The 27,797-nt window shown below is 40.1% G+C and overlaps 1 protein-coding gene and 1 long non-coding RNA gene across 4 annotated transcripts; both read right to left on the bottom strand.

Moving 5' to 3' along the window:
- Nucleotides 1–12,149: 12,149 nt before the first annotated feature.
- On the bottom strand, nucleotides 12,150–15,940 carry LOC119005974. The gene is made up of 6 exons (XR_005070630.1): nucleotides 15,754–15,940; nucleotides 14,387–14,404; nucleotides 13,805–13,834; nucleotides 13,614–13,655; nucleotides 13,339–13,392; nucleotides 12,150–12,776 (listed from the first exon to the last, which is right to left on the bottom strand). It is a non-coding gene; the product is annotated as an uncharacterized LOC119005974 (long non-coding RNA).
- A 1,747-nt stretch (nucleotides 15,941–17,687) lies between these two features.
- On the bottom strand, nucleotides 17,688–27,087 carry dhdds (dehydrodolichyl diphosphate synthase). 3 transcript variants are annotated; one of them, XM_037074200.1, is made up of 9 exons: nucleotides 26,907–27,087; nucleotides 26,553–26,627; nucleotides 25,238–25,354; nucleotides 25,004–25,146; nucleotides 23,392–23,508; nucleotides 22,888–22,989; nucleotides 22,622–22,736; nucleotides 20,537–20,644; nucleotides 17,688–18,455 (listed from the first exon to the last, which is right to left on the bottom strand). In XM_037074200.1, exons 2-9 carry the CDS (start codon nucleotides 26,613–26,615, stop codon nucleotides 18,213–18,215), a joined length of 1,008 nt encoding a protein of 335 aa, XP_036930095.1. In that variant the 5' UTR covers nucleotides 26,616–26,627; nucleotides 26,907–27,087; the 3' UTR covers nucleotides 17,688–18,212. The 3 variants fall into 3 exon arrangements, with proteins under 3 accessions (XP_036930095.1, XP_036930094.1, XP_036930093.1); XM_037074199.1 differs by having other exon boundaries at nucleotides 26,731–27,087; XM_037074198.1 differs by having other exon boundaries at nucleotides 26,911–27,086.
- Nucleotides 27,088–27,797: the final 710 nt, after the last annotated feature.

The raw sequence follows: 27,797 nt of genomic DNA on the forward strand, positions 1-27,797 counted from the left end.
TTGTTATCGCTCAGAACAGCAATGAGAGCGTCCAGCAACTATGTACCATTGTAACAACTAATGGTCAGACCCTGCTGGCGGTCAGCTGGTTCTGATCACCCACCCAAACCAGTCATTAAAACCAGTCCTATGCACGACCCCGTATGAGCGAGCCATCCCCACAGATCCCTCAAGGTCCCGAGAACAGAAACGACAGAAAACATTTAAAAACAGCAGCCCTGATATCTCGGCGCGAGGTGAAAGAGGGATCCCAGAAATTCAGTGTCCGAGTGTGACTATGACTGTGAGGTGAGAATAGTGCGGTCCTGGAAGACACCGTCAAATGTCTCTGCTTCTGCCTCCTCGCTACCACCTCCTTCGCTTCTCACTGGCTCATCTGTTAATCTCTGCGATCAGAGTAGTCAAACATCTCTTCAGGGCGCGGGCTGGGCCTGGACCTTCTCCGTCATCTGCTTGGCACTGTAGTAGGACAGACTCAGGCCCATGATGGCCAGCATCATGGCTATCTGGTTGATGGCGCGGTCCTGCGGCTGCGTCTGCACCTCCCCGGCAACCTGCCTCTGTAAAAACAAACAGGACAAAGAGGTCAGAGGTCAGAGTTCAGCTTTTTGTGGAAACAAAAAGGCCATTCAAGACATGTTTCTTGTCAACAACATATACTGGAGGACATTTTTGTCCTTCATGGAATCATCTGCACCTCTGAGAGCAAACCTTTGGCAAAAACAGCCATTAAACATTTAAGAGGGGAAAGAGTTCAGCAAAGGGGGAACACGATGTTCTCTCCACAGCAGAATAATAAACTTGTATTGTATAGAAACACTGCCCACAGTATTTGGTGTCTTAGTTCGGCTCTGTGACCCGCTTGCAGCCTCGGGCGGTGAGATAGGAGTGTCAGCATTTAAAAAAAAAAAAAAAAAAAAGGCTTCGGAGACAGCTGCCGAAACTCACAACATGGGAAGAAACGTACGTACACATCGCGACAGACATGACTTCTGCTGATGTTGGTAGAAAGAAGTGATGGTATATAACCAAGTCGATTTACTCAAGTACTGCAGAGTCCTTTAGGTAGTTGTACTTTAGTTGTGCATTTCCATTTCCTGCTACTTTATGGAAAATTTACTGTCGCGCCATAGTGTCAGATCTTATGCAGCAGTCACTTTTCTCCGGTCTGTTGAGCTTTCACATCATGTGTCGGGACGGCTTTTTGTTCCCAAATTAGTGTAAATAAGCGAACAAAAAATTTTACACAATGGTGGAGACGTATGGAGGGTCACCACTGATGAATGGATTGTGATGACAGCAGGAGGAACAAAAGAATGGGCGGAAATGATATCAGTGATTAGTGTCACCCCTAATTATAACCGGCGATGAAAGCGGATTGTGGGTCACAGGAGAAGTCCGGGCCCCCCTCGCCTGAAAGCAGTTTAGCGTTAATGCCTAAAGTGAAGTCGACGGCATAAAATTCATGGTTGGTGAAGGAGGACGTACCTGGAGGAGGCGGAAGTATCCAGGAGTCAGTCTGCCCAGTCTGATGATCATGTCTGCTGCTGTGGTGGTGCGAGGTGGCTCGAAGAGGAGGGAAGAGCTGGGGAGGCTCTGACGACCTGCGAGGGAGAGGGAAAAAAAAAAAGAAGAAAAAAAAAAGAATTCACTTAAACGTGCAGAAATCAGAGACAGATAAATGCTGAAAATGATTACAAAAGTTATAAACACAGAAATGCAGTCGGACAACTAAAAATATCCACCAGGAGCGATCGGGAGCTGCAACTCCACAAGTAATGAGAAGGATAAATTAATTTTAAAAAGTCAAGCACGAGATTAAGTCAACTGTCCGTGTCAAAGTCAAACTTTCATTAAGTTTTTGTGCTGTTGCCAAAAGAGGAAGCGAACATCGCCGCCGGCCTGGTGCATGAACTAAAACCATCTGATCGATGTATGAGGAAGGAACGTCTCCCGCCTGCAGCAACTTCAGTGCTGCCGATCCATTTCCAACCCCATGCAGAGACCTCCCCATACAAGTTCCTATAAGAGACGCTTCACATCTGGATTTATTTTAGATCTGACCTACTTCGGCGGCACCTTCACCCACAATGCCCTGAGAAAAGTCCTCCGTTATTAAATTATTTTCTGAACCGAAGAGCAACAGAGCATCTTTTCATGCTGCGTCATGAAGCGGCGCAGCAAAGAAAAGAAGCGATTTCATTCATCTGCGGATCGAGACAATCCCATATTTAATTGACGAAGAATGTGGCGTCTTGCGCATAGTAGTTGAAAGCCAAAAGAAGCAGATGGAGGGATGGAGGTCCGCCCAACCATGAAATAAAGAACACAAAGTACCCAACGGGGAGAAGCCAAGATTCAACATGCTCAAAGTTTACAGACTGGATCGTCTTTACTGGTGCAAAGATTAAGAGGAGATCTTTAAAAAAAAAAAGCCTCCCAGGCGAACTGGAGGAAGATTTTGCAGGTTGTGCATCAATACACAAACCCAGAAGGTGTGAGCTTCATGAACCCTTCCAGCTGAGACTCATTACTCATCTGTGATCAAGCTTCCAGGGATGGGAAGGTGAGGAGAAGAAAAAAATGTGGAGCAGGTAAAACATATGTAAAGCATTAATGTCTAAACCTGGTTGGAGTTACACCCCCCTACAAGGAACGAAATGTAAGCCAAGCTTCCAAAGTTGCTCCTGGCGTGAGAAGTCGGGTCTTAAATCGTGTTAAAAAACAACACTTTGTGAATCCTCACCTTCCAGAGGCCTTCTGACGGCGAAACAAAGAGAGCAGCCGCGTGCCGATCAGTTGGACCCCTTTACCTCACAAGCCACGCTGACAATCCCAACAGATGCCAAACAGAGTGATGGTTTCAGAACTAGTGAGAGAGTGTGTGCCCGGCGCTCCGCCTTTTTATACAGCCCCGCTCTCGCCCAACCAGATCTGCGGGCTCGCCCACAACGCACACGCCCACACCGCTGTCGAAACGCGTTACTCTCAGTGGGTCGCTCTCCCCCGAACACACCCCTGCTCCCAAAACAGGAAGAAACCTTTGTGGACCGTCTGATATGATTTACTCATTTTGAAAATCAACTCAAGCAAAACAATACAGCGTGACGGAGCGCTATTAAAAGGGGCAGTGTGCATGTTAAAGTGTTGGGTTACACAACAGCGTGATGCATCCGCTTAATCTCAAACTGGAGCGGCAATTAAATGTCACAGATGTCTGGACCGGCCGCCAAGAACCTGACAAACCGCCACATCAGACATAAGTTCCACCTGTGTAAACATTTATTTGTATATGTTGGGTTTTAATTGGCTCCTTTAGCAGCATGTGTTATGTAACCTGCTTCCATTCCACTGAACAAAATGCCTGCACCCAATCTCCACGCATCTGTGGACGCCTGAGACATGCCAATGTTTACATCGTGCAATTTGATTTTTCAGAGTTTTGACAAAAAAAATCCACCGATCCTGAAGTGATTCTAGAGCACCGTAAACACAGCGTCACTGGAGGTGATAAGGATACCTGGGCTGTGTCCAATGAAGAGCTTGGTGTACACAAGCAGCTGCATGTCACACCTTGAACACACACACCGCAAGAATTTAGCTTCAAATTAGTGTCTGATCCACAACAAAGATTTATCCAGGGCTACTAATTTCATTGTCAAACAAGCACTGACTAAGTCACATTAACAGGAAGGTAAGCTCATTATCGGACATCTTCACACACTGTGATTAAGAGATTAAGTAAAAGCTTGGTATGTGACTCCAAGCAATTGGACACAACAATCGGATTTTATACTACAAGTAAAGAAGACATACTGCGTTTATGATTTAAGAAGGATTCTTGTGTTTGTCGAGGCGCCTCAGGAGTTTAAAAACTGCTTGCAGTTGTCACCTGGTGGATTTTCCAACAGGTTTCACACGCTGACAAACAGCAGGTGAGCTCAGGTATCACCTGTGGCCCTTTTCCATACATGCACTGGCTTGACTCTGTCAGGGACGTGCATTCTCGTTATTAACAGGGTCACCCTGCTTGAAAGAGTCTTTAACCAAGACCACTCGTCTCTGATCCATGAAGAGCTGTTCCCTCTTTAGTGCCGTCCACCATTTCACTGTGCAACAGTTGTTGGTAGTCAGCTGATTCATCATCATGACTTGAGCCGTCACCATTCTTGTTCGGCATTTAGAAGTTGAAAAGCAGCGATGGGATCAAGATATGGATCTTGAAGAAGAAGCTACCAACCAGACATGATGCTTCATCTGTGTGACACTGCATGTCAACTGGTAATGGAGATGCAAATCAAGGCGGCACGGTTTGACTTGGCGTTGTCATGAGTGCCGATGGGAAACTCTGCTGCTGTGAACTTTAGTTTACTCATCATACGAAGCCAGTGAACAGAACGCAGGGTATGAAGTCCTCTGTAGCTTTGTTAAGTTTGATATAAGTTTGAGACTGGCAGTCAACTGGCAGTGTGGGGTTTGAGAGAAATGGGTATTAACCAGGCATGGTGGGGCTGTTAAATGTCACTATTGATGTATGAATTATGGGAACTGTAGGAGCCAATGCTTTTGGAGTTTGAGACGTTAAAGTCAGGACATCCTGCTGCTTCAATTTTCACCAGATTTCCTTAGAAAGCTGAACCCCAAATTATATGGATGTCCATTGCCAGAATCCAGTAATGTAAATGGATTTTCTGTGATTGCCTTTAATTCAGTGTTCTTGTCCATTAAGTTGATTCACAGATAAACACAAAAAAAACAAATAAATGTTTCTGAATCTGATGTCAAAAATTTTCCTCCAAAAAACAAACAAACACAAATGTGTCAGTATTGTCACTTTTGCAATAACCTTTAATACGTTTTATTTGGTTCACTATCAAACATTGTTTGAAACTGCACTTGTCCCAAATGTTATGGCATCTAAATGTTTGAAGCATTTCACGCTGAGAGATTAAATCTTCATGAGTAAGAGGGGGTGACGGTCACAAGTTGCCCGTCTGAATGCGGAGAATCCTCCCTACCAGCTGATCGAGCAGCTGACTCAGGGTTTAGGAGTGGTTCCCTACATGCCTCGGCAGGCGTCCAGGTGAATCACCTGCAAACTATTCATGTTCATCTGAAGCACGGCGTGAAGGCGAGAGGGCGTCTCCTCTTCCATGTGTGCATCACCTGTGGCCACATTTCAAACACCAGCTGCACACAGACTCAGGGAGTGACTGTCAGTAAGCCGGACACAAAAGCAGCTGTCGGGCAAAACTACTTCCTGCTCATCTTCAGTTTTCTGATCTGAAGCAGTCATGGCAGAAACACGACATGCCTTTCCTATAAAAAGGGTTAATTCACATCATCTCTCCCACACCTGAGGGATGTCCTTCAGTTCACCAGGCCCAAAAAACATCCATTTGGTACACCGTGTACTTAACACCAAGCAGCCAATGAAATATCATCAGCGCTCCTCCTCTCCGCTCCTTGGTCCCGCCTTCTCATGTCACTTTTTACCCCCCTTCCCCTCAGCAGCCCGCCGCCTCCAGCCGGGGATCTCCTGCAAATGAGCGTGGACAACAGCCCGAGAGAGAGAGGGAGGGGGGCATCCGTCGCTGTAGCGGAGCGATCTATACAGCCTTCGCTCTAGATTACATCATCAAGATGACGGCCTATAGCGTTGCGCAGTCGCTCCACGCCGCTGCCTGGGCATCCTCCACATTCATGACAGTGGCATGTGCGTGACTGTAGCCATGGTTTGCCTGTGTCAACGGGGCGTTCAGCTCAAGCGCTTGTCGTGCGATGCTACAACTGAGAACTACTGAGCAGAAGCCTGTTTATGCTCTCCAACTTGATATTAACACTAAACCCCAAAGTCTGTGTTAATGTGTGTAGCTAAACACTGTTGACACCCACCCACAAGAGTTGTCAAGATCTGGAAACACCAGACAGTCGCGATGAACGCCACAGACATGCATGATAAAATAATCCGAACATGTGGACACTGTCACCTCGCAACGTAGGAAACAAACAGAAGGTCAGGGGTCAAATAGTTCATACAAACCCCCTTTTCACATTAGTGTCCTGTGTATACAAGAATGAAACACAAGACACTGCCTCCATTTTGGGGCCCCAGCTGTTAAAAGAGCCAACATGGCTGACCCGCAGGAAACGAAAAGACACAAGTTGAATTTAGGAGAGTAGCACGCTGCTGAATGGGGCTTTGTCAGGTAAATGAGGCAGATTAGAAGCTTTTTAATTAGCATTGTGCTAAACTGTTTGCCCACCCACTGTTAAAAGCCCCCCTGCTAAGACACACAAGTGTAAATCTAATCAAGGTGGGAAAGTGACCCAAAAGTCCAGACGATCCGATCCCAGCACTGTGATATGCAGATGCCAACAGCTGACTGAACAATGCAAGAAAAGCAAAAATTGAAATCTTGATCTTCAAATTCAAAAATCTTCATCCAAACCAGATTAAAAACCAAAATCTAATCTAATATTCAGTTCTTTTTGTCCCCAAGCGCAGACAGGCTGCACTTCCAAGAAACACCATTGAAGGGGGGAGTCTGTTTTCCAGTATGCAGACTGGCAGGGTACAAAATGTACAGATGACATAGCATGCCCACACTCTGCATAAAGGTCAGATCAGCTCCCAACGCCAACAAACAGAGAGACGGGATGCAAACAGCCAAGCATTTTTAAATAATCAGGTTTTAATATTAGCAGGTTTTTAGATGCACAAAAGCACAAGGTTTTTATTTAAGTTAAGCTCTTGGTTGCAACTGTAACCATGAAAATCATTATTAATGATGGAAATATCAAAAATATACAAGGAAGCTGTAACAATACGATTGGAAATTTGCATAAATAAATCTAAAAATGCTCTCCCTCTGTTCTGTGGGGGCTTTGTCTCTACATGGACACTCTGTACAAGAGAAAATTAGAGAACAAATACAAAGCTCACCTTGATCTGGTTCAAATCAGCTGCATAATATGACCAAATAATCTCCAGTCCTGAATTATTTAGCTGCCTTTAAAAGACGCCAATCATTTTTTTCAATTATAAACCTCTTGAACGCAGCTCTTACTTTGAAAAGCACTCAGCTATATAATTCAATTATAAGTCAACAACTTGTTAATGCACAATCGGCTCATCTAGTCATTTTCTTTTCCATCTTTTTTTCCCTTTTTCCTCTCAACCATCGCATCAGCAAAAACATCTCCACAATAAACCATCTGAACATTTCTCACCTTTAGATCCAAAAAAAATTCACCAGCATTCACCCCAAAAAATACGAAAAAAAACCCCCGTCAAATTGACAATATCCTGCTATTTTTTTAAACACTTGGTCACACCCTGGATGTGAAGTTTTAAACCCAATAAAAAAAGAAGGAGAAGCAGAACTACAGAAAAGAACTTTCTGTTCTTGTTTGCAAACTCATGCAAAACCCAGCTGAACAGACGCTTCCATCGATTCATTTACCAGAGATTATTATCTAAAAAAAAACAAAGAAAAAAAAAAAAGAAAGAAAAAGTTGTTTTTTAAAAAAGAGCTTTTACCTGCAGCTGTTCCGGGTTCTGGTCCTGTGTGGTTCTGGTCGCGGCGCGGTTCCGTGTGTGCTGGGTTGAACGCTTTGTCCGCGATGTAAAGGTCTTTATAGGAGGCCGGCCGGGACATGTTCTATACGTGCAGGGGGGGTGTGGCTGCACACACAAGGCATGCCAGTGTGCATGTGAAGCACATGGACCCCTACAACCGCGAGCAGAATGAGCTCGTCCACTCTCTGCGCTCACGTGTGTCTGTGTGGTGATGGCAGGAACATTGTGTCTCAACCGCAGAAAGGGGGTGGAAATGTAGAATGAGATGTTTGGTATTGTTGGTATCAAACAATACCAAACACCTCATTCTACATGATGGACTGGAAAAAAAAAGCGCAAAAAGAGCAAAAAAAACATAAAACAATATGACAAAATGTTAAGAAAGAAGAAGTGGTTCAGGTTGGTTTTACCTGCAGTGTTTCTTTCTGTTTTGCAGATATACATTTGCATTTTGGGCCCCTGGAGGTGTTGACTTACACTCCTTAAAAACCAGGATGCTTTTCGAAACTATTACTTAACATAAAAAAAAACAAAAAAAACAAAAAAAACAAACAAACTCCTGAATACTCCAGGAGAGACCAGCTGAATAAGTTAAAACTGGTGGCTCAGCGTTTACATGGAGGTCATCCGCTCGGCTGGTGGTCTGAGACCCATGACACATTGAGTCCTAAATCACAGCCAGCAGGCTTCCAGCACTGTGTATATGCAAAGGAGAATGAGAGGAACAAGGTGGGCAAAATGCTATATGTACGCATACGTTCAAAGATGTAAGCACTGACTTAAAACCTTTTAACATTTATGAGCATTTAGCAGGCGCTGTTGTCCAAAGCAACTCAGCAGTTTGTACATTCATACACTGATGGCAGTAGCTGCCGTGCAAAGTGCCAACCAGCACATCAGGAGCAGTTTGGAGGTTCATTAAAAACTTTTAACTTTTAACACTTAAAAAACTATTGGGTCTATAAATGAGGAGCCACTCCAAAGGAAGAACAATTGAACCAAACAGGAAAATTACATCTATTCTCAAGGTGACTGTAGAAACACACTCCATACTTTTTGGTTACGGTCGGGCTGAGTGGACTCACATACATACGTGAGGGAAAGCGACGCGTCCTCCACACGACATGCTGAGTAAACACACACACACAGTTAACTGGTATGTTACTTCACATGTGTTAAAGCACCCGGGGGGAAAGGTGACACTCGGAGCATTTCTCTTCTGTGTTGGCTCAAAAACAATCTGTTTAATGAGAATAACCACTGAATGCATCTTCTGGTGAGGCTGTTTATGGTCTTGTTTAAGCTTTTGTCCACATTTTCCGACACATTAAACAATTAACCTGCATGTCATGTTTAGATGCCTGTGTCATGCTTCTCTGGTGTCACCCCTCAGCCTCACCCCCTCACCCCCTGGGGTTATTACATGCGGAGTGACACAACAAGTAACTAATTTAAAGTATGTGTTAACTCCATGGTAAGCTACGAGTTGGCCTGCATACGTTCTCACCTTCTTTAGGAATGCGTAGGAACTCACTGACCCCTCCCCCACCAGCATGGTGGGCTCACAGAAGGGTATTTTGTTTTTCTTCTCAGTCACCTTGAATGTACTTTACATTTACACCTTGTCTACTTTTGATGCTAAGCAATGCTATTTTGTCACCTATAGTCCCAATACACCTTTAAATGTCTGTCTGTAAGAGAGAATCACTGTAGGGAAGACAACCAGCAGTCGATTTATACTTTAGTTAGTCAGTCTGCTTTCACATATAGTTTAAAAGATATAATTATAAGCCAAGAACGTCTGAGTTTGTTGTAAAGATAGTAAAAAGAAGTACAAGAGTTGGTTGTGTATAAGATCACTCAGAGAACTACATCATCTCACACACCACACCACCAACAGCAACATGTCCTTCACACGGAAAAAGTGTTTAAAAAGTTGAAAATCGCATTAAATCTGGTCGTACTGGCAGCTACAGTTCTGTGAGCAAGCTGATATACAGGACAGACAAGGTTTAAGTTATGAGTTAAACAAGAGACGTAATTTATGTGACTGTTGTTTGTGGTGTTTTTACAATTACACATTTCACAGTCTTATATTTCATCAGTTTTACTTGAAATTAACAAATATTTATAATTCAAGGCATGATTTAAAAGGTATATAAAAAAGTGTTGTTTTTCGCCATTTACCACCATGCATATGTTTCTGATGGTCAACGGGAAGTCGTGTGACTTCACTTCTTTCAGTGAACCCGGCAGACTTGTTCATATCCGTTGTCATTTATTTTATTATTATTTTTTCATGTTTAATGTTCTGTGTTAATATCGCCTGCATCTTTGATATCTCCCCAACAGCAACGTCCTGAAACAACTGCTAGTTTTGGTTAAACTGGAGCCGTCACTTTCTTCAGTCAGCAACTAACCGTAGTTTTCCAAAGTTGTGAAATCACTAAGAAAAACTAAGAATAGAAGAGAATAGATTACTTTCGTGTGCCTAAAATATATTTTTTTCACCACTGTCAACAGACATAATGGTTTCAAAGAAGATAGGAATTGAATATCTCATCAAAATGTATACCAAGCATATTGTGTTTTCAAATCATCACAAAAAACCTTAATAAAACTCTACTACTCTATAAAATTGTTTGCAATTTGACATTAACACACAAAACAGGCATTAACAGTGTTTCTTATCATACTTCCACCTGTACCTCACTGTATACTGTTTATTTAAAAAAACAAAAGAAAAACAAATATATTTTAAAGTTTCTTTTGACCCATTTTTGTCACTAATGGATCTTAATTTGAGTGCGATGTTAAATAGAGCTTTTAACATCTCGCTCATTGATTGAATAAACACTCTCTCTGGTTAAAGGCTTCAAAACAAAGCGTGTCATATCTGACCCAGTTTCCCAGGCTGCAGCTTGTGAAAGGAGAGGGTGACCCCCGCTGGTATAAAGACAAGTAGCTCATGTGTCTGCAGTGATGTGACACCTCCCTCTACCGGCGCTGCTGAGCAAAGACGCTCAGTGTTTTCTCCACAGCAGGAGGAGAAACTCCTCCACACATTCCTTCTGATGGGTCACTCAGGTGCATGAGGACAGACATGAGCTCAGATAAACACGGAGAGCAAAGAAAATGAATAATGAATTATCAGTGAATGATGAAATGAACTTTGCAGTGCCCTCTCAAGCAAAGTGACACAGACAGAGTTCTGTTTAGCAGCAGCAGAGACAGTAACGTATGAGGAATATGATGTCATCAGCCCCAACATCTGTACGTCAGAATATTATGTCATTATGTAATTCTGTGTTGTTTATATATTTACTTACAGATATTATGTAGCACAATGACATAAACTGTTGTATATTCCTACATAACGTTACGATATCATATAGTGTAATATAAAGTTAATAATGTTGTAAAATATTATAGATTATAATATACAGTAGCATATAGTAGATACTAAACACAGTGTCATATGTAAAAGACTTTCTGTACAGGAGTCTTGTGTTATGTACGTGGATTTGATTTGCTGAACACTGTTTATTACTGAGACATTTACACCTGAATATAATATAGTGTTTCTAAAACACTCATGAGCATCATCTGTTGACACATAGACAGTCTACACTGAAAATATACGTTCATAAATTATGATGCATTGGTAACACTTTGTATCAGGCTAGACATATTGACCATCAACTAGTTTTTTTCTTTATTAGCATGCGTACTAGTAGCATATTGGCCCCCATATTAGTCATTTTAAAAGCACTTTAAACACCTCATTCTACATCTATATTCACACTGTATGAGACTGTATTTGTAATATAATACAGTGACACTACATAGTCTACATTTGTTTTATCTTATTCTTGCTGTATTTTTCTCATTTAAGTTTTTCATTGTGAAATGTTATTCATAGTGGGAGACAAAGGAAGAATTTCACTGTACAGGGAGATTGTTTTTATTTGACTGTGTATATGAAAATAAACCTTACGACTTCAAATTCTAGACCATTCACTGATACATTTCCCACAATAACTACACAATAATTACCAGTTACTGAATAAGCATATTCAGAACATGATTCATATACAACTTCCCTCCCTATCAATAAGAAGTAATTAGGAGGATATCGAGGAAAAACTGTACTAAACTGTACTATAAAGTGTTTCTGATGATAGTTAACAACTATCCATCTATTTGATTAACTCCAACTACTGTGTTTTTTTTTTTTTACCTAAGTGTCGTTTCATATGCAGTTTTACTTTTACTGGGTTGAAGTATTTAAATCATTTCAAAGAAAACATTTTTTTTTAAGTCAACCAACTCTAGTCAAACACATTTACAGAATATATTGACACTTCGGCAGGTTGAAAACAAAAGCGAGAGCCGCCTAGAGCCCACAGTGGTGATGAGTAAACGAAACCTTTGGGTGTTGTCTTAAAATGGATGTCCTGCCAAGATGGAGGGGCCTGCAGTAGGGCTGGGGATGACAGTTGTCAGCAAAGATCATTGTCACATCACAAATGGACGTTACGTCTATGTGAAACAAGATGACAAAGACGACATTTTGCAAATTTTTATTCAAGAACATTTAGATCAACCATTGAAGTCAGAAAAGCTTCCTTTTCTTCTAACAGAAACATAACTTAACGTTTCATTAGATGACCAGGTTCACATCTTACATGTTTTTTGGGTTGTATCAAACTTTTTGACCTAATAACAGTATTTTTGCTGTGGCATTCTCAATGACTAGATCTCATGTCAACATACAGTGCTTCAAAACATTTGGTAAGCAATTTCTTATTAGTTCAACATTAAAATATAAAGGAGATAAATAGGCAAAATTCCTGTTCTCCCCCATATTTTAACAATATGCTTTAGCTGCCTTATAATGTTTAAAATTAGAATCAAAGTCCAACTTCTTGGAAAATATCTATCACTCAGCAGAATTAGACTAAACTAAAAATGCCACGTCTACAAGATATGGACGGTATCATTTTAAATGGATATGAATGTGACAACATAGTTTTGTTACATCAAGTGCAAGCCCAAAACAAACCTATAAATGACATTTGTAATATAAAACTTGGTAAAAAATACTTATTTTAAAACTGTACAATCACCAAGTACACAGAGTGAGTACATCAACTGTTATTCATTTGGCTTCAGTGGCGTCAGTCTTTGCCTCCTGGGGAGAGAAAAGGAAAGAAGAGAAAGCAGCATGTTACATACAATGATAATTCAGACAATAAACCAGTACATACTCCTCTACTGTGATCACCACCATGCTATGGTTTCATCCACTTAATCTTATATGGTTTATTAGAGGGTGCCTGCAAGTTTCATCAAACCAAACAGCTTTTCAGATCCTTTTATTATCAAACTTGAATGGAAAACAATTGACCAAATTTACTGACTTACGGATGACACCAATTATGGATTACATTTTCAACAAAGTGAACCAAAAAAACGTTACTCCAGTCTTTTTTAAACATTATCTGAAGTTGTATAATTGGTAATTATAATACGTTTAAGGACTTGAACTTGCAGACACCCTGTGTTGATTTTCAGGAACCTTTGTTTAAATCGGTACTGTTGATGACATTCAATCTTATCCCATTGACACTCTGGAGATGGGTAAATTAAAAACAATGTATTCTGCTAAGAGCACAAATTACCTGCAAAATACTAAGAAAAATCATGTAATGTAATATTTGTGATGGAGAGACTTTCTCATAGAAGAAACAAACCTGAGCCTTGGCGCCTCCATTTTCGGCTTTGGTCTTCTTCGGTTTGGCTGCCTTCTACAATCGACATGACACATGGTTACAACAGATAAGAGCTCTCCAGCACATGCTTCAGACAATGAATGTATACTATAAACATTGAAACTGTCTCTCAAATGTTCCTTTCCAATTTGTACTGAAACTAAATTTCCCTTCAAGGCACTCCAGTCCATGAATCAGTTGAACATAGGACAAACAACATACAAAACACCTGTTTAGCCTGTGTTACAGTTACATACCTTTACGGCCTTCTTCTTCTCCACCTGAGCAGGTTTAGGTTTCTATAAAAGGGAAAAAATGATAGAAGTTAAAATGACATGTGAACAGTGTGTTAGACAGCTTTGTGGCCACCTTTCAACTTTGATAAACTAAACGAATGTTGCATGCATGTCAAAGTGAGAATGATTGATTGTGTTTCTAAGAATCTTACGTTTGCCAGCCTTATGGAAGTTCTTCTTTCCTATGGAGACAGAAGGAAGACAATCTTTAATAATAATTACACATGTAAAAAACACATAACCCTAAATAAGTATGACATATACAGCCAAGTGGGAATCAGTCTTATCAAAAATACTTAAAAGGGGCACTATGTAGTTTTGGAGAAGAAACTGAAACTCAGAAACAAGGTCCCAAGACCACTGTTTGAAGATAGAAACGTCCGTCCCATATAAACAAAATAAAACAGTATGAAATTAAGTTGTCCTTTAAGGTCAGTTTGTTTATTCACTTTATGAGTCAGTCATGAAAACATTGAGTTTGATCAGGCATAAAAGGCACTAAAGAGCTTACTCCTCTGATTAAACCCCACCCTAAATTAAAAAGTGCTTTTTTTTTCTTTTTTTTTTTAACAAAAAAGAAAATTATATGAAAAGCAACATTTAACCACAAACCTCAATTATCAGTCGACTACCTAACATACTGTCTGAGAATGTACAGGTGCACAATATTGTTGCAATAACAAAATAATGTAAAATAATATAAATACTGTAAACAATTAGAGTTTGCTACATACCCCAAGGGCCGCATTCTTCTGCAAGACAGAAACAGAAAAACACAATATTACAATTTGAATACGAATATTATTCATGACATCTCTAGAGAGTCAAACAACAGATTTATCTCTTAATCACAGAGCATCAACATTTCTGCAATAACTAGGCTTTATTAGCAATAAACAAATAAACGCTATACCTAAACACTAGTAAATAAACTTATTTTTTTTAAACATCTTCCCGCCCTTATTTGAATTCAAACTGGAGCTGTCCCGTCACCATGACAGCGCCTTGGCGCCCTGACAGCTTCCTTTGTTTTGTATCAGTGCGCGCCGACAGACAGCTGTTGGGAAACTGATAAGATTACTACTCTACTAATCTGTAGCGACCGCCTTACAATACGTGCAGCCAAACGCAGGTCTGCAGAGATTGTACACGCAGTTTAATTTAATTTGCTGACAAATGTCACTAAGAAAACGCATTTATAATTTTTGCCATTTTTTTCCCCACCATTTTTTAAAAAAATTCTTTTTTACTATTATTTTGTAAGATATACAGATTTATTTATATGCCACACGCTGCTTTGGGGCGTGTTATCGCCACACGCAAAAAAGAAAAATAAATCACCTCCCTCCTAATTAAACTGATGGAAACAAACATGAGCGTTAATGTCTGCGTTTCTTTATATTTCTTTCCTTTTCTGTCTTACATTTAAAAGCCAGTGTTGATTTAACTCGAGAATAAACCCTGGGGTCGACGTGCATGAGCAAACGCCTGACTTTTCATATTCAAAACAAGACTGAAAAATAAATAAATAAATAATAAATTCCGCCTCCCCTCCCCCAACTCCTTCCTCAAATTTGCACTTCGCGCTCGAACTTAGTATCACCAGAAAAAACACACTCATCTTCGGTTCGTAGGTGCGGCGGGCTGCGCGTTTTTTATTCAGCTGATAGCACACGAATTTAACGTTACAGTGTGTGTTGAAATTGTGTTGTTGCGTTTAGCCTGGGGAGACCCCCTCCCCCTCCACCCCCTCTGTCAAAGAGGGGAAAAGACCAACGGTGCCAGGCGATTTGCACAGCGCAATGTCAGTCTCTGCACAAGTCAGGGCTTTGGCGCAGGGACTGTGGAAATAAACCCACGAACACTCTCAGCCTCGGTAAGATGTGTTTTCCGTAACGCCCCGGTGTGGATATATTAATGGGAGGATGCCCGAGCAGGTCTTTCCTGCCCGCCCGCCATGGCTGTAGCGTTCGTTCGGGGATGATGACGTTCCTCTGATGCACAAATATCAAACGCAAGCCCAACTGTAACCTCAAGCGAACTACACCGACATCGCAGCGCTTAGCTAAAAAAAGCAAAAAAAATAAAATAAAACTCTTACCTTCGATTTGACCATGTTGTTGCCTGGGAATGAACGGAAAGCTCACAAAAATAACCGTAAAAACGGGCTGTTTTTCGGAGAGATAACACACGGCGACCGGGCAGTTGCAGAGTAAAATGGCGAATGTATAATGCAAACGAATGTTTTTGTAGTTTATACACTGAAATATAAGAACGAAACCGGTTCGAACCAGTTTTGTGTTTCTGAGGCTGCCATTGGATGCGAGCGCGTCACGTGGCTACAGGCGCCTCCCCATTCGTTAAAGAGGCAGGAAGCAGCCAGGAAAAATACCGCGCGGTGCCTCAGGGAGGCGCTGCGGCGAACGTCCCCGGTGGATTACCGCTGGTGACGGTTGAGAAAAGTAGATCCAGCTCATCACGTCTCATTTAAAATCCGATTTGTTTTGCCATATCATGTCTGTGACGATTTAAAGGCGCACTATTTAGTTTTGGGGAAGACATTATAATCAAAGGAGAAAGACATGTCATGTGTAATGTCAAATTGTAATATTGTGTTTTTTCTGTTTTTGTCTTTCAGAAAACCGTCCCCCTTGAGGTACACCTAATGTTTATGGTACTCATACTATTTTTTTGAAGATCTGTTACTCTATTACATTCTATCAAACATTACTATCAAAAATGGTGCTAGATGTAGACTAATCATTGAGTTTTGGGCTAAATGTTGCTTTTAATATATATCTATATTTTATGTATTTACAGCAGCATTTTGTCATTTATTCACTGACTGATTTTTATGCCTACAAGAGTCGTAGTTTTCATAACTGAATAAACAAACCGACTTTAAAGGACAACGTGATTTCATTCTGTTTTCACTTTGTTCACATGTGGCGGACCCTGCCACCTTTCTAGCTTCAAACAGTGTTCTGGGGATCTCATTTCCCTTTGAGAACAGCTTGTTTATTCAGATAAGGAAAAAAAGTATTTCTGTGTCTGTATTATTACCTCATTAATACTGTAAATATTAAAATTCTAGGTTTGAATTTCTTCTCCAAAACCGCATAATGCTCCTTTAATGTGTTATTACATACTCCTCGACCAAATCAACACTACGTCATCAGTTTGATGCTATTAATTGGAGAATCACACAATCATAAACCGTCCCTCTGAAGTTCTCAGTCAGTCATCCTTGGATTACCTTCAATACATGTCAATTTAATATCAAGGTGAATATACACATTATCCACTGATGTTGCAGCCATGTATTTGCCTTGAACGAGAGTATTATGTTGACCGTTAGCATGATTGTTTGAGGACAAGGAGCTGAGAACTGTGAATTACATGATTCAGCGCCAAACGACGCTGTACTGGAAACGCGACAGCACAGACAAATGAACAAACAGCACGAACGATTCTTCCTACGGGACTGAACGACGGGAACTGAATCTCGACATCGAACAATGAAATCCACCTCTGGTGTTTAATTTTAAACTTGGTATTTTTGAAGGATTTTTGTGAATGTTAAGTCTGTCAGAGCTGAACAAAATCAGTGTTGCTTTTCCTTGTCTTAGATCACTGAATGGAAGTCATAGATGACCTTCCTTTACATTCACTACATCACTGCTTCTTCAACAACACAACTATATGCATTCATACCGAATCAATATACACAATAAATGTCTTTATATAAAGCTGTATATTTAGCATGTCAATTTGTGGAACTGTTACTCGTAGAAATTAGAGACGTTGATATGCCTGTATGGGATGAAAGCCTTCCCATTTTCAAAAGGCTTCACTAATCTAATACGAAACCAGAACAGTGATTTCCTGAGATACTACACCTTACACAAGTGATATTTGTCTGCTGCATAAGTTAAGACATTCATTACCATCATATTAAAAGCTAGACGGAGGCAAGAACTGATGTCAGGCGACTGATAAAAGATGACCAAAATGTGCAACAGAAGTACAAAGAAGTGGATCACACATTATTTAATCACATCTGACATACCACTTTATTCTGTTTGAGAAAGCTGGTCAAAATCTAGTTATGTCATCAACATCACACTCAACAGACAACACCTCCTTTGGGACTTCAGGGGGAAAAAAAAACAAAAAAAAACTGGACTGATTTATATCATCTGGATGATTTCTTCTTTGCAAACATCTCCACAACACAGAATCCCTGGCGTTCACTCATAAGATTTGATCTTCCACTGGCATGCATTTGACAGACGAGTTACACCATTTAACTACATCTTGACCAGACATTTCCACGTGTTAGACTTTTTTTTTTTTAAATCTACAATCATAAATATCAATTATTCTACAGCCCCATAGGGGTAAAACTGCCCTCTCAACTTGCACAAACCAGTAACCCAAATGAAACCATTCCCAGTTACTGCTCACTCTTCCCACTTTTCCACAAAAAGCCCTTTTGGGAAGAGCACAGGAGAGGTTTCATCCCCATTTCAACATGGGGTTTGTTTCTTCTGAGCCTTCCTACGCCACAACAGCTTCGCTCTCTAAGTCATTAAAGAAAGAGTCTCTCTTGTGCTTCAGCGCGTCTAGGAAGTCCTGAATTCGTTCTTCCCGGCAGGTGGTGTAGTGCAGCAGTGCCTCTTGTCTTCTCTGGGCATCGGCAGGTTTTCCATTCCCATGGTGCTGCAGGTACTCCGCCACGCAGGCTCGATCCGCCTCTAGCTGCAGCAAGGCCTGATGCTCTCGATGTAGGTCTCTGGCTTTCTAAAACACAACACACATCGACATTCCCATTAGTCCTGTTATGTGGGAATTGCTATTCATATTTGTTTTGGTGGCAATAAGGAAGGTGTAAACTGAAGCCGTAATACTGATTACATGTACAACAGAGAGTCTGTGTTGTGTGACAGATGGTGGCCAACACAAACTGTTTCACTGTCACGCTGGCCCAAGATATTTCCCTCGTCTTTGAAAAACATGGCAGTGCTAAACCGATTCATTCAGGGTTTGAATTCCATGATATTTGTCGAAAAAAAATGTTTCACCAGCATAGTTAAATCAATACTGACTTTTCACTTATTCCATCATCAATATAAATTTATTTTGTGAGCAGCAGACTACCATTTCTTTGTACAATCCTCTCTTGTGTAATGACTATTAAATTAATCTTGTATCTTGAATAAACAAGGTAAAGTGTATTTACATTTTGTGACAGAATAACAGGTTGACATGCAGTAGTGGAACTGAATAATATAAACATCTTAGAAATGTGGGGCAATAAATGTCAACTACTGTCATGTATTTTGGCGTTGTCCAGAAATTAAAAATATTTAGGGGGCTGTTCATATCGTTACCGGGCTTTAATATACCTAAATCATGTGTAGTGCTGTACTATTTTTAAAAGAGGACAGTATTTGTTGAAAATGTTGTTGGCAGCCTACAAAACGCTGTTACAAAGAGATGGTAACAAGGCTGAGCCACCAACGCAGGCTGAATGGTTAAAAAACTGTATCTGAAATATATGAAATGGAAGAGTTAACTCAGGATTAGAAATGGACAATTACATGTCAACAGCAAGATGAGAGAGTGAACCACTGAAAATGACACAGGAAATGATTTTTCTATGATATTTCTATGTGTGTATGTGTTTTTTGTCTCTTGTTCACATGTACTTTCTGGGTAATGAAAATTAAATTATTAAAAATAATACAAACAATCTTAGAATTATAGTCAGTTCTTCAATGAGTTTATCAAAAACAACTGGTCGCTTAAACTTTTGACGGTCAATAAATCATTTTTTAATCATAAATGTCCAAAATGTGCTTGTTCCAGCTTCTTAATAAAAGGAATTGCTACTTCACTCATAAGTGTCCAAAATGTGTATGTACCTGCTTCTTAATAAAAGGATTTGCTACTTCACTTTTGCCATTTATGACAGTAAAGGAAGAGACTTTGTGTTTGGGACCGTTGGCTGGACAAAAGAGGCAATTTGAAAACATTAAAAAATGAACTAAAATTATGAACAAAATGTGAAGAAATAGCAATTTCTACATTATTTCAAAGACATCTAGAGATATTTAACTAACAAGCTAGCCTCGGGCCTGAAAACCTCTTTCTCCCATCGACACGCTCCTGTGCTGAACACCAACGCCTCCCTGGTAGTCTGGTTAGCTGCATGGCTATCTGAGCTAACAGTAGCCACAGTTATGGATGTATGACAAGAACACAGTTAGCAGTTACTCTGGTGATATGCTGCCCTTATTTGTTGGGAGTATGATTCGAAGGTGGCCAATTCTTACATACTGCACTTGTAAATACCTTTTATTAAAGTTGATAAATACATGTGACCAGTTATTCCTCATTTTCCAAACTAGTCCTCCCGCATGTGTGGTTGCATTTCAACAGAGATATGTCAATGACCGTTTTATTGGTGAGCTTTCAAATCAATATATATGAAGGCTATGAAGGTCCAAGGAGGCCTGATCTGTGACTATGCTTTAGTACTGGCTGTCCAAGTTTCCTGTGCATCACTGACAGACAATGCAAAAACATTCAAATGTGGCAGTCTTGATAACGTAAAGCAGACGAGACAGTCAAAGCTGACATGAATGAGCTTTTTAAAATAAACCTTAATTAATGATCTCATTTACTGAAGTCACACTCTGACTCCAAAGACCCCGATGAGGACATTTACTCAAAAAATGACAGCCCAGTGGAGTTAAATCAATACATTTGGCATGGTGACAAAACAAACACCGTATTCTGAGATATTCTTGTTATTCTGCCAGTGTCCCTGTATACCCTTTCAATACAAAGTCCTTCATTGGTCTCGATATAAGCCTTACCTGGATGGATTTGTAATTTAGTTGATATTGGAGAATGGCTTCACACAGGTTCCAGAATGAGTACTCTGGCCACAGAACTGACTGAAACACTATACAAGAGTGGGAAGTCTGCGGAAAAGAAGAGAAAAGAAAATCAATACGAGTCTCAGACGAGGAGCTGTCAAGCGTCTGACAATATGATCTAATCATTATATAACTGAGTCTCTTTTGTGAACGTCGATCATAGATTGCACTCCAAAAAAATCGGTGGATAACCCTTTGTTGCTGTATTTCAGAACAAATAATCGCTTTAAAGAAGTTCTTTGATTGAAACATAATAAATTGGCATTAAAGTGAAACGTAAACTATAAAACAAGCAGCTGTGTTTGGTTGCAGTCTTGATAAAGTAAAGCAGCCGAGACGGTCAAAGCTGACATGAATGAGCTTTTCAAAATAAACCGTAATTAATTATCTAATTTACTGGTAAAAATCCAATGTTCAAATCTCATCTATGACGGCTGCTACATGACAGATAAAGGCAACGACGCACAGAGTGTGACTCTATCCACACCCGTGAACACTGAAGATCACTACAAAGTCTTACTCTAAACAAAAACAGTCTTGTATCACGTCATCTGACACTGTGGAAATCAGTAATGGTGATCACGGTTACAGTTATCACCAGCTTGTATGCATCAAAAAGCCTGGGAAAAAAATCATTTCTATACAAATGCTCTTTATATGGTTAGTTTACAATAATCAGTTAGCCCACCTACAGTTTTAATTTTGGGTCTTTTCACACAGGACAACATCTGGGAAAACATCTTACACTAGAGGTACTATAATGATCCGTCTTGCGGTACCCCATTTGCTTCTGACTGGCTACCTGAGGCTGATGGGATAAAGGATCGAATTTACTCCACATGAAGAACCTAATCTCCTCAGCCAACAAGATGCAGCAGAAGCATTTGGTGTTCCTCAGGCTACCTTGTTTAGTCTTCTGAAAGGATGAAGTGATGCAGACAGAACATGAACAGGCAGAGGGAGGACAAACTGCAGTTAACTGTAAATTATATTATAGTTTATTTGAATAATAGACAGAACTGTTATTTAATTTGTACAGTAAAAAAATGTTTGACATAGCCTTATTTACTTTACTTTATCTATCAACTTATGCTTGTCCATCTTCAAAGCTATCTGACTGTTAGCAAAACTGAAAGACAGACCATGATAATATACAATATATAATAACAACCTTAAAAACATGGTCTGTAATGTAGAGCTGCAGCTGAAGATTATAGTCATGCGCAGCTGATTTGTTGATTGTTTTTCCCCGGGGGATCGATTGGTTGGGTCTGTGAAATGTCAGGGAATAAAGAAGGATGTTGATTTGTGTCTCTCTGGGCCCTAGGTGGTTTCTCTGAAGGTCTTGTTCTTTTTTCCTCAAGACAAAATCTGTTTTGTTTGCCATTATGAGGAGGCCCGAGGGTGATGGACTGAGATCAAAGAATGGCAGCTTTCTCTTGGAAGTGACTCGGGCCGACTGATCGGTGATCTACAGTTGATCTGGTGGTCACCTGCTGGACTGAAAGTTGCAGCTAAACTGTGATGAGTACTTTGACAATGTGTATTGATCATAAACGACTACTATTACTAATATGAAGGAATAATATTAAGTGTCATGAGTGTCATTAAGTGTCTTTTTTTTGGGGGGGGGGGGTTGACTATGCCAAAACTAAACAGTCGACAAATTCCAGTAAATGGCAAAACTGGTCATTTAATTTCTTTATATTTATGTAATAAATAAAGTCATCTTCACGAGAAAGCGATAACAAATGTCTACTCAAACGAAAAGCCTCCTTTAAAATGAAAGCTTTGAGCTACAAGACCTGAAATACAAGTCTAACTGCCGCGGTTACAACTACTGCGTCTGTTTAAGAATTCCTTCCAATGATCTCCAAACACTCAAGCTTCCGAATTCACATGTCCAATCTGACTGAGTGTGAGCTATGACCGAGTGTTTTTTTATGAGTTTAAGAGAGATCTCTCAAGGGCGCATGTGAAAGACAACAAATAATTTTTCCATGCAGTCATTCTCATCCTCACCTGCCAAAGAAGGAAGTCGCTGAGGCGAACCTCTCCAGATGTGCGGATGAGCAGATCAGGATTGGGAGAGTTATTGCTGTACAAACACTGACTGAGCAACGCTTCTGAAACATCGCTGAGCACAACAGAACAACACAGACATTAACTTTTTAATGCATCAGCTCCCCTGGTTATCTTTTCACATTCTATGTTGCACAAGGGCTGGGCAACATATTGATATTCTACTGTTAACAACAAGATCACCTCAGCTCTTGACCATTGTTTACCTTGCTTTGATCAGGCCCTGCTCCACTCCCCAAGCCATTTCTCTCACAGCGTTGGTGATTTCATATCTTGACGTGTAGGCGAAACACACATTCAGGAAACATCTGCAAAACAAGCACTTGTTTATCACTGGCCAGTTATAATACTTAATACGAATGATAAGGGGTCATAAAAGCAGAGCTACAGATTAAAGGTACACTGTGTAATGTTGGGGGAGAAATTTTAATCAGAAGGTTTTTTATTCATGACTGAATTATCTGAGTAAACAAACACAACTTAATACTGTTTTACTCTGTTTATAAGTGGCGGACTCCACCACCTTTCTGGCCTCAGTGTTCTTGGGACCTTTTCCTTGTTTAACAGAACAGCTTGTTTATTCAGTTATAATAAATAAATAAATAATTTCTGAGTTTCTACTATTACATCAATAATATTATCAACATCAAAATCCTGAGGTGGAATTTCTTCTCCAAAACTACAAAGTGCCCTGTTAATAAAACACGTACTTATTGTGCGCCTTGGTTGTGACCACAGCTTTGGCGATGATTTGCTGGAGGTCCAGTGGCAGCATGTTCAAGTCACCCAGCACACGAATACACACACCGTGTTTCTCCAGGTTTTCTCTAAAGAAGGGGGATAGACAAGTGAGGGTTATGGAGGAGGAGACGCATTGAGTAAAACATGAAGACTAAAAGGAAGAACAAGACTGCATTTCCCAACCAGACTGTTGATGATACAGGTTCTCTGAAGCAATCTGTAGTCCAGCATCTAGTGTGAGGCAGGTTTTTCAACACTAACCACATTTTTTTTTAACAGTGTTCATGCTGCAGGGAATATCATACAGAGAGGAGGTGGCGGGAACAATTGGCTAACACCAACGCTGAGTGTGACAAGTTCCCTTTACTTTTACTCCCTTTCTTCAAGCTAATATGCTAATGAAGCAGCATCGCAATGCGAGACAACATTTTCCTTTGGTCAACATCTAGTGGCCGTTTATGAAACTGCAGATAAGCACAGCCCAATATTAGATTAAACATCTGACTGGTTTAAGTAAGTGGTTTCGGCATCTGTATTTGCACTATAGACCATGGTTAAAGGTCATATTTGTAACATTTTTATGCAGACAAATCATACATTTAAAAAAAAAAAAAAACATCTACAGAGCTTATAGGCGCACAGTAAAATAATCTCTTTTCTGAATCAATAATTATACAATGTTTGTCAGGTTCAAATAAAAATAAGAATAAGAATATGAATTCTGAGTGGCATCTGTGTGCCGTCAACGATAAATAGTCTTGGAAGTTGCCAGCTTGTGGATAAACATGAATTTCTGAGTTCCACAGTTTGTTGCCAGCATCCTCTACTGTCCTAACATTAGCTAGCTAGTGTTGATGTAAATGCGATGGAAGGGGGAGATGAATGCCATATTATCAGCAACACCTATAAAAAAAAAAACATTTTGATTATATATTGCAGGATAAAGGCAGTACCAGCCAAAATAGTGATGGAAATAATTGATATTGTGCACGCCTATTTATAATCAGCCTCTCTTCCTCTTGGCCAGTCTGGCATCAGTCCACAGCGCTTCTTACTCAATGGTCAGAGCAGTGGTAGGCGTTTCTGTGTCAGAGTTGGCATCTGTCAACTCTGTGTGCAATTGCAGCAAAAAAATCCCAACATTTTTCCTCAGTGCGGATGTTTTGAAATGCAACTGTAAAATGTGTTCACGTTAAAGCCCATAACAGGTCATTTTAATTCATTTTCGCAAGGCCCCGAACATTAAGGTTTCAGTCTGACAAGCAGTGCCCGGGCACAGCATTTGGCCCTTGTCGACTTTACTTTAAGGAAGCTGTGAATCATATGTGCAGAGTGTGACAAGCAGCAACAGTGTTATAAGCTATTTTAAATCGTCTGACGCTGGATTATGGTACTTTTCTCTCCCCCTTGTGGCTGTTAGGTTTCTCTGCCATAAGCTCTATGCGTCTTAAAACTCTGTAAATACTGCAGGTATAGGCTTAATCGGTAATGTGTGAACTTGTTGTGCAATGGCTTGAATATTAAAGATTTTAATTTGTGTGCAAACGGTCCATACTGCTGCTTTAACTTGAAAAAACTCACCTTTCATCCAACAGCCGCTCAAATTTCTGCTTGGCCAGCTCCATCAGCCCATCCACCTCATCTTTAGTGCGCTTGAAGTTCTCAATGCTGAAGGCGTACACCGTCACTTCTTGGATATTCAGCTGTTTACACCAACGTAGTGTCTGGTGTGTGTAACGGACAAGGGGTTACACATACATGATCACCCTACTTTCCGCCCCAGAAGACATGCGTAAAATCCCAATGCAGCCTCACCTCTGCCAGCTTGTTGAAGCCCTGCATATGCCCTTCCTGCCGCTCGATGTTGTTCTTCAGTGCAAAGCGGCGGTTACCGTCCATGATGAACGCCACATGTTTGGGCATGGGTCCAGCCTGGGAGACACAATTCAGGAGATTCAGGAGAAATTTTGCACTGAGTCATAAATAGACGCATCAGGCAACTATTGTGATGATGGACCAGTCATTTTTAGATACTTTTTTTAAAAAAATAAAATATTCTCTGACTCTAGCTTCAAAAATGTGACGATTTCTCTTTCTTCTTATGATAAGACACTGATTATTTTTCTCATGGGTTTCATCCTTGACCTTGGAAAAAAACAACTTTAGGAGCAGGTCCACTTACAAGCTTTGGTCAGAGCTTTCAACTGTGTCTTTAGGTAAGTGGATGACATTTAAGGCACCTCCACCAGTTTGCTCAAATTGATCTTAATTATACTGTCATCAAGATGGTTTGAGGATTCTGGGTAGACCTCCACAAGTGTTTGATGTTTTTTTTTTCCCCAAACATCTCTGGGTATTACTTTTTGGGAAAAATGTATGCTATACTCAAATCTTATGGCAACACATGAGAGGCAAACAGTGGCGATAATAAGTGTTTAAACAACTACAATTAATAATATGAAGATATAATATTTAGTGTAATGAGCACCTGGATAAAAGACCAAGTAGTGAATATGCAGATAGGATCATTCAGTATCAAGATGGAAGACATTTCATTTGATGTTGTTGATGTTTGAGTTTGTACTTTTGGGCCAAACGACAAAATAAAAATTAAAAACAAGCGTAAGTTGATTCAAATTAATCTTAAATCTTGATTATTTTGTCATCAAGATGGTTTAAGGATTCTGGGTAAACCTCCACAAATGATGCAAGTATTGTTTAATGTTTTTTCAAACATCTCGGGGTATTACTTTTTTGGTGAAAATGTACGTTATACTCAAAAATGTTATAGCAACACTTGAGAGGCGCACACAGAAGATAATAAGTATGTAAACAAATACTATGAATAATATGAGAATATAATATCAGGTGAAATGAGCACCTGGATAATAAGCCAAGATACATATGCAGATAGAATTATTCAGTGTCAAGATGGAGGAGATTTTATTTGATGTTCTCTTTGAGTTTTGTACTTTTGGGTCAAAAGTCAAAATATAGGTTGTTGGGTTTTTTGTTTTCTTTTTTTAAAGGGAACAGTCCCAAGTTGACTCAAATCTTATGGGAACACCTGAGAGGCACACACTGGGGTCTAGACACAGAGGTGAGGAGGAACACACAGATTCAGGCTTACCTTCAGGATGTTCGCTGAAATCTTTTCCAGGAGGTTCAGTTCACCTTCTCTTATCCACGACATTTTGAAAACGGTCTAAAAATAAGTGGGAGTGAAATGTTTTTTTTTTTATGGCTGTCGACCTCGTGACCCACCCTACACTGGACAGAATTTTATATATTAAAAAAACCTGCTAAACCTTTCCGAGTGTGTTATATTAGAGTGTCATTTTAAAAACAACATCTCGTCTTCGATGCAGCAGAGTGGCTGACTCGTCCGTTAACAGGCAGCTCTGCCTCACGAGACATGCAGTCAACTTAAAACTGCTGCGAGGCTTTTTTTTTTTTTCTTAAAAAAAGGCACGAGACCACTCACACACCGTCCGCACAGCACCAACCGTGGACCGACACCGCTCCTTTCATTCAAACCACCGAGCAACAAGCTGGTCTTATCGCAGAAAAACGCCGCGGTTCGATCCCATCTCACAGACACCTCCAACTCACAGCCTTTTTTACGATGACGATCGCTTCCGCATCGGAGTAAAGTGACGTAGCGGCAGCGATGACGACTTCCTGTCACGGGTCGGTAGATTTTGAAAGCGTGTGGATGGAGGACGGGTCCAAGGCGAAGGGTCACATTCGGTTATTTGACCTAAAGTGACACGAATACTCCAAACAAGAGGTGGTACACTCAATATTTACTTAACTAAAGCAGAGAGGTCATGTCGTCGATATTAATTTCTACGTCTTTGATATTTTGACATATGTTTTGGTCACACTTAATGTCATAAAATCTGTCATATGATTAAAAAAATTAATTATCTGTAATAAAAAATGCAAATTCATAGTTGATCAAACTTCAGTAAATAGTTATTTCACTGTTAACAAGCAATTAAATGCTTTAAAAAGATAAAAGAGATAAGTTCTGGATTTATTTTTTTTTCAAGGGCTGATACTAAATGTGCATTGCTGGCTGTGAAAACTTTGAAAACCCGGATGCAGATACCACCATGTAAAGACAGTAAAGCACTGCTGGTGTTGGGCAAGTGTCTTTCAAAATGCATTATATCACAAATCACTAGTTACTCTCATTTTAAAGTAGTATTTTACCTTACAATATTAGTGTCTGCGTAGATTTATGAATTACTTACTGCACCACTTTTAAGTTACTTTGAACAAAATGCCCAAATAACATCTACAGAATAATGAATTGGCCTCAGTCGTTTTAGAGAAACAAATGGACTTGGACACAGGGGTAAGCAGACAG

Source organism: Acanthopagrus latus, chromosome 17 (genome assembly GCF_904848185.1).
Source record: "Acanthopagrus latus isolate v.2019 chromosome 17, fAcaLat1.1, whole genome shotgun sequence".
Classification (NCBI taxonomy): domain Eukaryota; kingdom Metazoa; phylum Chordata; class Actinopteri; order Spariformes; family Sparidae; genus Acanthopagrus; species Acanthopagrus latus.

Bases quoted from the DNA above. Each gene is read 5' to 3' on its own strand.
- dhdds (XM_037074200.1), bottom strand. From the start codon at position 26,615: ATGTCGTGGATAAGAGAAGGTGAACTGAACCTCCTGGAAAAGATTTCA. The intron at 25,147-25,237 runs GTGAGGCTGCAT...TACACACACCAG, and splicing joins GCTTCAACAAGCTGGCAGAG to ACACTACGTTGGTGTAAACA. The intron at 22,990-23,391 runs GTACGTGTTTTA...CTTGTTTTGCAG, and splicing joins ACAACCAAGGCGCACAATAA to ATGTTTCCTGAATGTGTGTT.